Source organism: Gavia stellata, chromosome 8, assembly GCF_030936135.1.
Source record: "Gavia stellata isolate bGavSte3 chromosome 8, bGavSte3.hap2, whole genome shotgun sequence".
Lineage (NCBI taxonomy): Eukaryota > Metazoa > Chordata > Aves > Gaviiformes > Gaviidae > Gavia > Gavia stellata.
The window spans coordinates 1,572,656-1,585,715 of NC_082601.1; the positions used below are offsets into that span (position 1 = coordinate 1,572,656).

At 47.2% G+C, this 13,060-nt stretch overlaps 1 protein-coding gene across 2 annotated transcripts in view; it reads right to left on the reverse strand.

Annotated features, from left to right (window-relative positions):
- Positions 1-4,041: 4,041 nt before the first annotated feature.
- KCNJ3 (potassium inwardly rectifying channel subfamily J member 3) overlaps positions 4,042-13,060 on the reverse strand; it is a 53,649-nt gene continuing 44,630 nt past the window's right edge. For both annotated transcript variants that reach the window (XM_059820392.1, XM_059820393.1), the window contains exon 3: positions 4,042-4,686. In XM_059820392.1, coding sequence (XP_059676375.1) covers positions 4,103-4,686 — 584 coding nt within the window. In that variant the 3' untranslated portion in view covers positions 4,042-4,102. The remainder of the gene's footprint in view (positions 4,687-13,060) is intronic.

Below are 13,060 nucleotides of genomic sequence, written 5' to 3' on the forward strand. Positions count from 1 at the left end.
CCAAAGAGGAAGGTCTACTCTAAAGGGGAAGAGACCTGAATGCCTCTATTGATTTCTGGAGCTTTAATTCCTGGGGCTGGATGGGGGAGATGATAACGATCAAAATTCCTACTTCTCTGTGCAGAGAGAAAGAGAGCTCCCCAGCTGCTGTGCCGCAGAAGAAATGGCACTTTGTAAGTTAATGTGAAGTCCAAAAATTCATCATGACATTGGCATATCGGGCTGCCTGAATTATAGAGCCCATCGGTTTTCAGGGCGTACCTTGGGCTCTGCGCTTCGCTGCCCTTCAGGAAGGAGCCTGCGGGCTCCCGACTCAGCATTTCCCGGGCTGGGCTCAGCCAGACCGCCGCCAAAGACCCTGCAAGTGCGGCTCAACTAAACCGAGGTTTTACTTTTGCTGCTTTCAAGAGCAATCGAGAGACTGGCCTTTTGCATGCACTAAACGTGAAATCAGAAGCCCTTAAACAACTTGAATACGTAGTCATTTATTAAAGTAATAAAAAGTGGACTGGATAAAAGACAAACACATTTAAACCGAACAATTTTTTAAACTTTAATATAGCTTTAGATAAAACTGAGCTTGCAGTATTAATGAATACAAGAGTTTGTTATTTTGTATAATTCAAATAAACTTGTACATTCATACAGTTATAGACTGCATGCCAGAAAATGCATTTAGTTTAGTCTAATTTGAATATGTACAATTTACAATATAATTCAAGCATAAATTCAGCAGTAGAGAACACAGACCGGCTGTGCAAACAGTTACCTTTTCTTAGCATAAGCGTTAGGGATGGGCTAAAATGTTAATTAGGAAAAAAAAAAGTGGCCACACCAATAAAAATGAAATATTAACCAGAAATAACTTCCTAAAATGAATAAGTAAAGAAAGTTATCATCCATCTTTGTACTTTCGCTCTTATTAATGAAAGACACATATATTGTCCCCTTAACATACGTAACACATTGCAATACAAGCCACAAGCCTCAGAAATCTTGCGTCCAGCAAGGACAGGTGCATATTTTGGTTTAGAAAATCAAACTTTTCAGTTAATCATAACTTAGTATTTTCCATGGCATCAATTTAATAAAAGGGAGAATGCTTCCCCAGTGTTTCACATACTTTCTGATTATTTTATACAGGCTACTGAGCGACCTGCAGCCACTCGGATTGCCAGTATATTTTACAGCTACGGCACTTCTCCCTGTCACCTATTTTAAGTTCAATGTGTAGAACACATCCACACTGCCGCTACTTAATTCAGTCTTGTATGCAGATTCAACCCAAAGCTTCCCAAAGAAAAAGGTCACTCCGCTCTCCCGAAGGCAGGACTTTGCAGCTGCCCTGCCAGGGCATGGGAAGTCAGGCACCCTCCCCGTGGTTTTCGGGAGGGAGGATGCTGGTGGCCCCGGGGCACGGCTGGTGACACACCATTGCTTTTAGTCTGGGGACACCTCACGTTTGCTTTTCCATAAAGAAAAGTCAACCGGCCCATGAGCCATCCCCCAAGCTGAGCGCTTCAGGTGACGGGAGAGCTGGGCAAAGGTGGGCAGCCCCAGGTGGGACCCCCATGTCTGCACTTTCACACCAGAGCGACAAAACTGGGGGGCACCAGCACCACAGCAGTGTCACCGAACGGCAGTGGGTTGGTTGCATCACGCTCCGGCATCATCCCGGGAAGCAGGCAGTGGTCCTCCACCCGCCCTGGATAAACCAAAGGAGTTTTTGAGGAGAGGTCAAGCTGCTGGAGACACTTCTTTCCAAACCAGACTGATCTGCTCAAGCCTGTTTGCAGGACTCATCACTCGGCTGTGCCACTGGCTGAGTGTTTACCGTGCCGATTAATGTTCTTGGCTTTCTGGTTTGGACTTGGTGGTGTTTTTACTGTTGACTTTTTTACTGGCAATTGCACATGGCTGTTTTGGCCATGCCTGTTAAGGAATGGTAGAAGAGTTATGTGTAGTACAAAAACCAGTGGTATTTTACAAGACAACCTGAGGAAGTGTTAGCAAACGGGGGAAAAAGAAGTCCAGATTTTACCTTGCCGCATCAGCAATCTGCTCACCGTGCGTGTAGAGCCCAGGATCAGCACACAGGGAGCAACACACGCCCTTCCCTTCAACAATAACGTGCAGAGAACTGAAGTATAGCCAAAGGTGTAAAAAGCATGCAATGCCACTCAAAAATCATGATAAACGATGAAAAGGAACTTTGGAGGTTAGTATAAAGTCCTTGAGTGTTCAACTGACGGGTCAAACACTGCAACTTCCAGGGAAAGCGCCGAGCCACAGCGGTGTCTGAGCCAACCCTCCTGCAGTGCTGAGTTTCTGAGTTCTTACTCCATGCCAACATTTATAACAAAAACAATTTTTTTCCTGAAAGATCATCAGATCTGTTGTTATTAGTTATGTAGCAAGCGTCAGCATTCGTGCAGGATGGTCCAGAGCCTGCAGGTCAGAAGTGCCCGTCCATGACTGCAGCTACGCGTGCACCTCCTGACCCACGCGTGTCCGCGTCTGGGACCAGCTGGCTGTGGTCTCAAGGGTTTTACATACAGACGCTGTCACGCAGAGCCCTTTTCCTGGCCGCTGTTGGCGGTGGCTTTCGTACCCGGCTCTCTGACGGTGCCGCCCATCGCTCCATCTCGCCCAGACCTCCTCCTCCAAGAAGGAGCCCCCGGGAAGGCATTGTGACCTGGCCCCCAAACAGACCACAGACCATGGGTGTCCCTGGGCATCGCAACAGCCGACCCACAGCATTCTGGGGAGGGTCTGGGGCGGTGCGGGCTGCTCCAGCACAGCAAGCCACGATGACAGGGGCACCCGCACAGCACCCAGCCCTCCCGGCTCGACCCCGCCGGAGCAAAACAAGATGGAAAAGGAAACCCAAACACAAGCACGGAAGGATATCAAACCAAACATTTATACAAAGTATTACTCATTTTGAAACCCACAGGGTCAACTTCAGTTAAGAACATGTTTAAACATTATTTTCACCATAGAGAAAGCAGTAAGGAGCGACGCCACCGGCAGCGCAGCCAGCAGCCGGGGAGCCGTGTGCCTGCCCGGGCTTGGGACTTGCCGTAACTCCGCACAGCTCCGGCTACGAGACCGCGGCTCATGCAACCATCATCTGCATCGCTACTGGCCCAGCTGGGCCATGAAAGCAAGAGGGAGTGAAACCCGGGCACTGCGGAGTTAGGGGGAATTGTGACTCTGCCTTTAGGGTGCGTTTCATCCAGAATAAATGCCCGCTTGGCTTCATGGAGACATTCAGCTATTTTCATGTTTAGCTATTCTATCAACACGAGAAATCAAGCACGTCCTGCTTATTTAAAATGGTTTTCTTGCACATATATTATAAATCACGGAGATTTAAAAAAATTTTTACTAATCGTATCTAAAGTGTGAATTTTATTCATTTATTTATTTTTTTGCCTAGGCTTATTAATACAAGTTTCTTCTTTAAACAATGCCTTATGAAATACATTTTAATTTTTTTCCGGTAGCCTAGACACAAGAAAAGAAACCCCAAGAAAATGTTAAAGCAAAATAGAAACCAGCAGTTAATTTAAGGCTAGCAGATTTGCTGTTAGGAATCAACTAATACACCTTCTTTTAAGAAAAAAGACATGCACCATAACTACTTTGTTGAAGAAAACATCACGAGCCACATCAGAAAAAAAACCCAAAACATTTTCAAATCAAGTTATAAGTTACCCTGAAAGTTACCCACTCGCATGTTTTACCTACTACTTACTCTTAAGAAATACAGGGGAAAGGAACGCCCCTTTCCATGTTTTTCAGAATATACAGTATAAATATAGTAGGAGTCATGCCATAAAACTATATGCAAAAATTGCACACTATTATTGCATGCGTGTTGTGATACTACATGCCAACGAACATCAGCTCGCTGATCGTCCCGTTGTTCGTACTCACAGCGCAGCCACCGCTACCGAGGGGACGCTCCTGCCTCCCGGCGCGCCGGGGACCACAGAGTTTAGCACACAGACGGCTGGTGGAGGGCCTGCTCTCCTGCCCACGCTGCCCTTGCCAGTAGCAGTTCAAGCTCTAAATGACAGCTAGAAGTCCCGTTGGGTTATGTAAACCGATCCGAATTCATTTTCCGCAGTTTGGGTGGAAGGTTCCCTTCCATCCTGCCGCCACCCGACAGCTTCTGCAGCTTGGGCGGAAGGTCGGCCACCGACTGGCTGATGGGATCCGACATCATCTTTGTGGTTTTGGACACCAGTTTCTCCTCTGAATTCCCGGGGACTGAGCTGATCCGCTGGAGTTTCATGGGTAAATCCCCCATACTGTAGGCCTTCTCAGAGGTGGTGGAACTCATCCTGAGGAGTTTTTTGGGGAAGTCTTCCCTCCCAGTTATTTTCTGCAGTTTCGAAGGTAGCTTTGTGCCAACTTCGTCAAGACCATCCAGGCACTCCACCGAGTTATTCCTTTCCTTGCTGTTGCTCACAGCGGGCGCTATCAAGGGAGAGGACATGAGCAGCATCTCCTCCTGCTCCTTCACGCTGTACGGTGGGGTGGGGACCTCAAACGTCGCGTGGAACTGGGAGTAGTCGACTTTAAAGAACCCCTCTTCCAAGGAGATAACAGGGAAGAAACGATGACCCCAGAGCACCTCGTCCTCGGTATAGGATGTCCTGGCTTGGCACGTCATCCCTGCAATGAGCAAGGGAGAAAAACTTTCACCAGTTACGGACAATTGTGGATGCACATAAATCTTGGGGGTTTTTTGAACACTTCAGTGAAACATATTTTATGTCCTTAAATGTATAAAAGAAAAGGCGTTGGCATGCCTACCACTTACATACAGTAGCTATTAAATTGTCATCCTCGAGGTGAAAGGAGCCAACAATAGAGGAAGGATGTAACTGAATAATTCACGTCTACTATGATGGACACTTTTGAAGGTGCTGCTGACACAGGGAAATACAGGGCTAACTGATAACCCCGGTATTAAATTAGCAAGAGCTGCTAATTGTAATGTAAAGTTGGACTTGTCAGGATCTTAAAGTATTACTGAGTTATTCCACATTTTCATCATATTGGCAAATACATACAAAGCCAGACATTACGCTTTATGGATCGTATGCACAAACGAAGCCCCTGATAGTGCATTCCAACCCACCAGCGAGCAGCAAGTGTGTCCTGTGAAATACATTTATTCCTCTTTAAGGGCTTCACCAGCAATCTGCTCACAGATCCATCGCTGCCAGGCTGAGATCCAAGCTTCGAAAAATTAGCAGGGAAGAAGAAATATGACTAAGAGGCAGAACACTGCCCTTCCTCTTCCTCCTCCACCTCCCTCCTCCCACGCGCCCAGACTTGGCCATCCCGGTGACCCATCCGACCTCAGAAATCAGAGGGAAATGATGACCGTGGATCACTGGAGGCTTCTAGAAGAAATCCTGCTGCTGCTTTTTATTTTATTTTTTTAAATGGTATCTGCAGCAATCTGTAAATAGAATTACCCTGCCATTTCATCCTAGTGTAACAAACTGGAAATATGACATTTGGTTTTCAGGAAGCTAAATCTACCTCTGCAAACACATCCTCTGCTTAGCTGGCAAGAATGCCTTTAAGTCAAGACAAAATTAAAGGAAACTTTGGAAGGCAGAAGAAAAACGACAGCGGGGCTGTAGCGAGGGGGAGTGGGGGACGGATACGCGCCTGGTGATGTACAGCCAGAAAAATAAAATTCTATTACACTTTATGTTACCGCTAATAGAATCAAAGTTTCAGTTTTGCATAGCGATTTCTATTGCTAATGCGCCTGAGTATATCACAAGACATCAAACTCAGTTTTCTGTTGTATCTTGTAGGACAAAAATATGAACCCCGGGTTTCTTTTTGCTCTGAACGCCGCTCCCACTGCCCGTGAAGGCGTCTCACCTGAGCTCACACACCTGCAGCAGCACGCCCAGAGACCAAGCAATCCTACCCCCTTCCCACAGCCTCAGACAGGACAGTATTTTATCATTTATGGTGTATTTTCACCCAGTCACCGTGTGTTTCAGTTCTGTTTACTAAGTGAAGTGGAAGCAATCACATACCTAATGGGTTTAGAAAAAAACCTGCAATTTTTAGAAAAATGGTAATTAGAGTGAGTACTTCTCCCATCTGTGTCCTTTCCTCTGCAGCTGTTCATTAGCCCTACCTTCGCCGCGAAAGCCCAGACCTTTCCCCCTCTGCTTCTTCAGACCTGACTTCCGAGGGAGACCTCATTAGCGAACGAACGTGTCTAATAATGCATGCAAATGGCGGGAGCCGCGTTTGGAATTGGGTCTACGGTGCCTGCGAAGCAGATGGCTGGTTAACTCCGGTGACCTACGCTTTAGATAACAAATTGCTTAAAATGCAAATCTCTCTGTATAGAAAAGTTGATAACTGTCGACCTCGCTGCGCCGCAAGCTTCGCTGAGGGGGTGAGCCGCACCTCCGTCATGACCAAAGGGCTCCCGTGGGAACACCGCCGGGGCGGCCACCCCGGCCACAGCAACGCTGCTCTGCGGAGAGCTGATTGCTGGGGGGAAATCCCTTGCATGGCTTCTGCTTCACGCTAGCAACACTGAAAGAAAAGGATTAAGCTTTACTGTAAACGGTGTGCTATCAAAATGCCATGGGGGGTGTAACAAGGGGCGTGGGGGGAACACATGGGTCAGAATCACTACGGTTGGAAAAGATCATCAAGTTGTAAGATCATCAAGTCCAACCACCACCCCAACCCCACCATGCCCACTAAACCATGTCCCACAGTGCCACGTCCACACCTTCCTTGAACACCTCCAGGGATGGGGACTCCACCACCTCCCTGGGCAGCCTCTTCCAGTGCTTCTCCACTCTCTCAGGAAAGACATTTTTCCTGATATCCAGCCTGAACCTCCCCTGGCACAACTTGAGGCCATTTCCTCTTGTTCTATCGCTTGTCACTTGGGAGAAGAGACCAACACCCACCTCCCCACAACCCCCTTTCAGGCAGTTGTAGAGAGCGATGAGGTCTCCCCTCAGCCTCCTCTTCTCCAGACTGAACACCCCCAGCTCCCTCAGCCGCTCCTCATCAGACTTGTGCTCCAGACCCCTCACCAGCTCCGTCGCCCTTCTCTGGACACGCTCCAGCACCTCAATGTCCTTCTTGTAGTGAGGGGCCCAAAACTGAACACAGCATTCAAGGTGTGAATGCTGCCAGCGCTTGGGGAAGGGGACCAGCACACAGGATCGGCCGGCACCTCCATCCGCATCCCCATCCGCATCTGCAAGAGATCCCACAGCCGATGCTGCACGCCCAGGGCAATGCCGGGTACGGGACTCGCTGCCTGCCGGGTTAGGCTCTCCCGTCCCCGCCAGCCGCTGTGCTGCAGGGCTATTTCTACCTCCTGATCTATCATCCTGCCATCTCCCAAGCCTGCTGCTGCCAGTAGGCTTCCAAAGGAGGAATTTTATACCTGCTTCCTATCGAAAAATCTATTAGCTGAATCTCAGGAAAATCAGCTTCACATTTTGTCCAATTGATGTAACCCTTTATAAGCTCACTAGAGAGATAAATATTTGCAGGTATATAATTTTGCTTTAAAATCAATTTATCTTATTCACTAACAAACCCGAGGGTGCAAATTATCTAATAGCCTCTCAGGATGAACAGCAGAGACTAATAACGCTCGTCATTATAGGGAATACCTGTCACACCAAGCAGATGATGCTAAGAGGTGCTAACGTGCTCTGATAAGCCCTTGGACAAGAAATCAATTTTCAGGTTTTCTTCCAGCTCCACTGTATTTCCCGGCTCTTCCTTCCCTTTCCATTTTCTCAGCAAAGCCTCACACTCCCAGCTATGAGCTCTGCGATGCCTTTCTGCTATTACAGTCTTCGAGCAGCCAGCTCACAACGGCCCTGGCTGTAACCATCTCCTTTCTGTTATTACAGCAATAACAACGGAGTTGCAGAAGGCATTTGATGACCGGAGCCATTATCCGGAGGCATTTCCACATTTTCCCATAGAAAAAGCAGGAGCACCTGGGTGCAACCCGCCACTGGCAGCCCTTCTTGATAACCACCTCAGGATTATTTTCCATTAATTTATGCTCGGATAAACACAGGCCTTTTATTTTAATGCAGATGTAGTTTCTTTCTGACCTTTAAAAAAATAAGATGCATAAAGCAGCGGGACGCCGGCAGCCGTGCTGGGCCACGCCAAGGCGCAGGCAGGCGCGGGGTCGGGCTGCTGATGGGCACCTACCAGGGCACTGCACGCTGCCGCGGGCACGGGCTCACGCCCAACAGCCTCTAACAGATCAGGCCATCAATGTCAGGCTAATTAGTTTTCCTCTCCTTCTGTTGCTATGAAAGGCTTTTTGGGGTTTTGTGCTTTTTTCCCCCCCTAAGAAGTCGTTTGTCAGCAGGGTACGCAGCCAGCAGATCCTTCGATGCCTTCATCATGTTAATGGGCCTGTTAAAATTTTACCGAGTTGTCTATATTATTAATATTCATTTGCAGTATAAATTTTAAACTCTTGTTTGGAAGCAAACACGCTGTATGCCGTGCATATAATTAAAAAGCCATCCATTTGTCAAAGTAAAAGGTTTCGATGCATTTTGTTCATCACTCCTAACACACGCTTCCATCACGAAGTGCTCTCCGGAGCTGTTAACGGCCGGTGATTGCAATGCACATTAGCAAAGCTCTGCCGGCATGCAAACCGCAACAACGCGCCCGAAAAAGAAGTACTCTTCTGCATATATTCCAGCATAAAACCCAAGCCACATGCCCAATAAACCCCCCTCTCTATTATTTCAAAAACAGAGGCTGCAAAAGCATTGTTCGCTATGCCCAGGGGACGAGATTTTCATCCAGAAGCACTGCCCCTAAGGTGGCAAGCAATGCTATTTTGTCTGCATACCCCGTACTTCCACAAACCTCACTCCTGCACATTTGGGACCACCCCTACCCAGATCATCTCTCGCTGTTTCCAGGAATTCCATTCCTTCTGCAGAAACCGGGACCTGACTCGGTTTTCAAAGTATTACGAATAATGAGCTTAAAGGAAGGCAGAGGCAAAGTTTTGGGACTCTTCTCACAGGCAGAGCCTGAAATGGTGTTAGAGAGAGCTTTAGTGTTAGACATCATTAGAAATTTTGCTACTGATTAAATTCAGTCGTTTACACCCACCCATAGTGATCTGGCATCCCTCGGTAGAGCCTGGCACATAATGCCAGTCGGGAACACAGGAAAAGCTCAGCCATGTGTATTTAGGAAAATTTTCCATTAACTTCCTTAGATAATGTACAGCTGAGCGGCTCTGGAGGATGAGCATGGGTTAAATCCATGTATTTCTCTCCTCAAGTTTGAGATGAAAGGATCTTTTATTTTTTTTTTAAATAATCATGCCTTCTCCTTTCAGCATTCGCTCTATCTGAAGCAAGTGCCACCACTGGAGAAAACTGCATCTATCTGTCATATCATAAGTTATTAATTACAAGTTGTTATTTCTAATGAGGTAGAACTCTTGGTTTTAGAGCCCTAGCTGAGCTGAAAAAGTGGATGCAATTATCCCACCCTCAGCCAAGCAGCAGACTACTTAAGCTTTTATTTTTCTCTGTCTCTGGCTATGGCAGGTTTAGACTGAATATTCCATTTCCAGGAAACACCAGCGAGAAACAGGCTTGTGCAAACACTTAGACACAGCTGCCAGGGACCGCAGCTCCCAGCGTGCTCGCTCAGTAAACCCCTAACACAGAGGAGGTTTGGTGCCGTCGGGATGATGCTGGGGTCAGGATTCCCCGGTATCTGAAATCCTAATCATTCCGTTAATGATCCCGATTGCTTCTAGCTTTGCTACAGCATAAGGCCACTTCCCCAGGAAGGCGAAGGCATCCCAAAGGACAACGGTTGTTGCCACCAAACCCACCAACAGTCCAGTGTCATCTTGCATCACCCAAAGCCCTGTCCCATGCGTGCTGGCCATGATGTCCCCATCGCTGCAGGTACCAGGCACAGCTGGATGTGGACAACCTGTCCTTTGTCACGAGCACGCTTGCTTCAGTCCCCACACTGGCTCGGTAAGCCTGAGCTCAATTAGAGTCGTTACTGTGGGCAGTGCTGGCTTTAGACACTTAGACGTGTCCGAAGGTACCCAGGTGCACGGTCCCTCCTGAAGCGGCCAGAGAACGGTGCAAACACAAAGCACCCTGCCGCTGTGCCCCGCAGTCAGCGCAGCTGAGAGCTGCCTCCCCGAATTAATAAGGGGGCAGATGAAGGACAAAAAAAATCCGTAAATAAGTGCTTTGACTAATTGTATCCCATAATAACCCTCAAATTATTTCTAAATTTCTAAAGTACCCAGATGGTGCTGGCTGTATTCAGTCAATTTCTAGAACTCGTAGTATACTGCCTTGAACAAAATCACAGGCGTGCTGTTATTTATATGGCCCTCTTACATTTTATTACAGAAGTTGGCTGATAGTTGCCAAATCATAGGTCACTAGTAAGTTTTAACAGCCCCCCCACGAAAGTCTTCAGAAGCAACCTAGGCATAGAAAGGTTATGTGGCTCTTTTCTCTCCCCAAGGTAACGCCAGAAATTTCCCCTTCAATCTTTTTGTGTTTCTGGGCTGCAATTTGCTGGCCAAGGGCTGGGCACAGGGACACCAGGAGCTGCCCTTCTTAACACGGGAACATGGAAAAGTTAATCTTAACCAGTCGGGGAAAGAGATAATTATTTCGGCATTATGACGACTCAACAGCCCGTCGTCCCAACAGCACCAAAAAGGGGCATCTTGGCATCCCACCCACCAGGACGGGAGCAAAGAGAAATCCTCCAGCAGAAGTTACTGGCAAAAATGCACAAATACGCTTACGTTTTGTCAGATTATTTAATTTTTTCTTATTAAGAGCTAGGGCCTTGCACGTTAAAACGCCTGGACCTGAGCCGGGTCCACGAGGCTGCCTGTGCAGCCGGACGGCTCTTCCCTTCACATGCCTCACTGTGCATTTCGTGGGCGTCTTTACCTCCCTTAAACCTGCAGTTTATCTGTAAAGCCTCAAAAATACATGTTAAAAATTAATCAGCCAGCAATGTTCAATCAATTACTAGGAATTAAGCTAATTTACAACTGCAATCTAAGGCCCATGAAGGCAAGAGTAAAGCTTGATGTGAGACTTGATATAAAAAATATACACACTGCATTTGTGTAGGACTAAGGGAAGATTTACAGCTGGAGAAAAAAAGAAGTTGCATGATTTCCACAGCACTCTCTCCTTTTCCAGGACTGTAGAGAAAATACGGGAAGAGAAGCTGTCTTTACTACACTTAGCTAAGTAAGAGCAGGATATCCTGATGTGAACATCTGGCCCCTGCGCCAGCCTGTATCTGAAACGCCAATAGATGTCTGGGTTCTGCAATAAGCCAGAAAATGGGCGCCCGAAATGGGAGGTCAGAACCTAAACTTGGAGTGAAGGATGCTCTCAAGCTTTTCCTCTCGATGTTCATTGCCCCGTTATTTTTTAATGTAAGTTAAAATGACAAGCTGTACTATGCACGGCTGAGAAATGTACAGCCTGATGGAAGGGTTTCTAAGCAGACAGAAAGCGTGGTGTCTAAACTCTAACACTTCCCATCCATTTGGAAAGAACAGCTATTTTTAGCATTAACATTTTCCCATCATAATTTCAGGGGGTATTTTTTTATGAAACTGATGATAGTTTGAAGCGCAATAAAACTTTCTGTCCATTTGTGGTTGCCAGCCTCGGCCGCTGTCTGCTGTCGACGTCTGCTTCAAGGCACCGCTACTTTTGCAGCCTGATTTTCTTTAGCAGAAGGGAGATGGGCAGCCACCTCGCCATATATGCATTTAACGCTGCTGATTACTTTTAATGTTTCAATAAAAAAGCCTTTTGTTGAAGAGAATTCCCCTGCCAGGACTAGGCAAGGACATCGCCCATCACCTTCACAGCCACAGCCCTCTCCGAAGCCGGAGGCGGGTGTGCCATGGAGCTAGCGGAGAGAAGTGAGAGGGGGATGAGGGCACTGGTAAGAAGAAGAAAATGGGTCAGGTTTTGGTAATTGTGGATAATCTGAGTTCGTTCTTTCTGTAGCGAGTGAACAGATACGCTGCCCATTTTGTTCTCTAAGCTCATCTCTGGTTTCTTAGATGGGGACACAAATAGGTCCCGGGATGAGAAACAAAGCAAAGCAGTGGCCCTATGGATCAGCTCCACTACAGCCGCGTCCCTTCTGCACAGCAGAAAGAAAAAGTGGGAAAAAACATGGAAAGCCTGCCATTGCCCAGAGCCTGTGGTACCAGCGGAGAGGACACCGGAGTGGAGGTCCACGCGTGTCCTCGGGCACTCACTCAATACACCCACAGCCGGGACAGGCTGCGGGGGACGGGTGATTCAGGGTGTCTGACACGCAACGGGGCAGGGTCAAGTGGCCAACTCCTCATGCGAGAGCATCATTTCTCTGGAGATTTCAATCTGCAGCAGGCCTTTCTAGAACACTTAATGCTTCATCAGCATTTATTACTGAGATCTAGAAATTGCCCCAACACAAGGAGGTCAGAGATTAAACAAATTACGCTTGTATGCAAAAGGGAACCAAGGGAGCGGAGCAACCCAAGGAAATCAATGCACGCATTTATGCAAGAGTCAGACATCAGTCTTATGCTAAACATTTTAATTTCTCATCGCACTGAATAGCAAACCCAGGCTTCTGCTCTGCTACTCAATTTAGACACGTTGTTTATGCTCCGGCACTATAAATACCTCCGGGTTTCTTCAGACTATGCTGTTCTCCCAGGAGCTATCTTGACACTTAAAAAATAGCGGTGACAGCCAAGGTATTTTTCTTATCAGCCTGTCCTCTTCTCAGGGCAATTTTTAATCACTCATACACACATAGTTTTCTGACATCTTGCAGACAGCTCATCTTGATGCTTACCGGGACCACAGCTGCCCATCATTAGCACAAATTATAGCAGGTTTCGAAAATGTCATAAAACCAGCGTGCAAAAGCAAGGCACCACTGCACATATTAACACTGC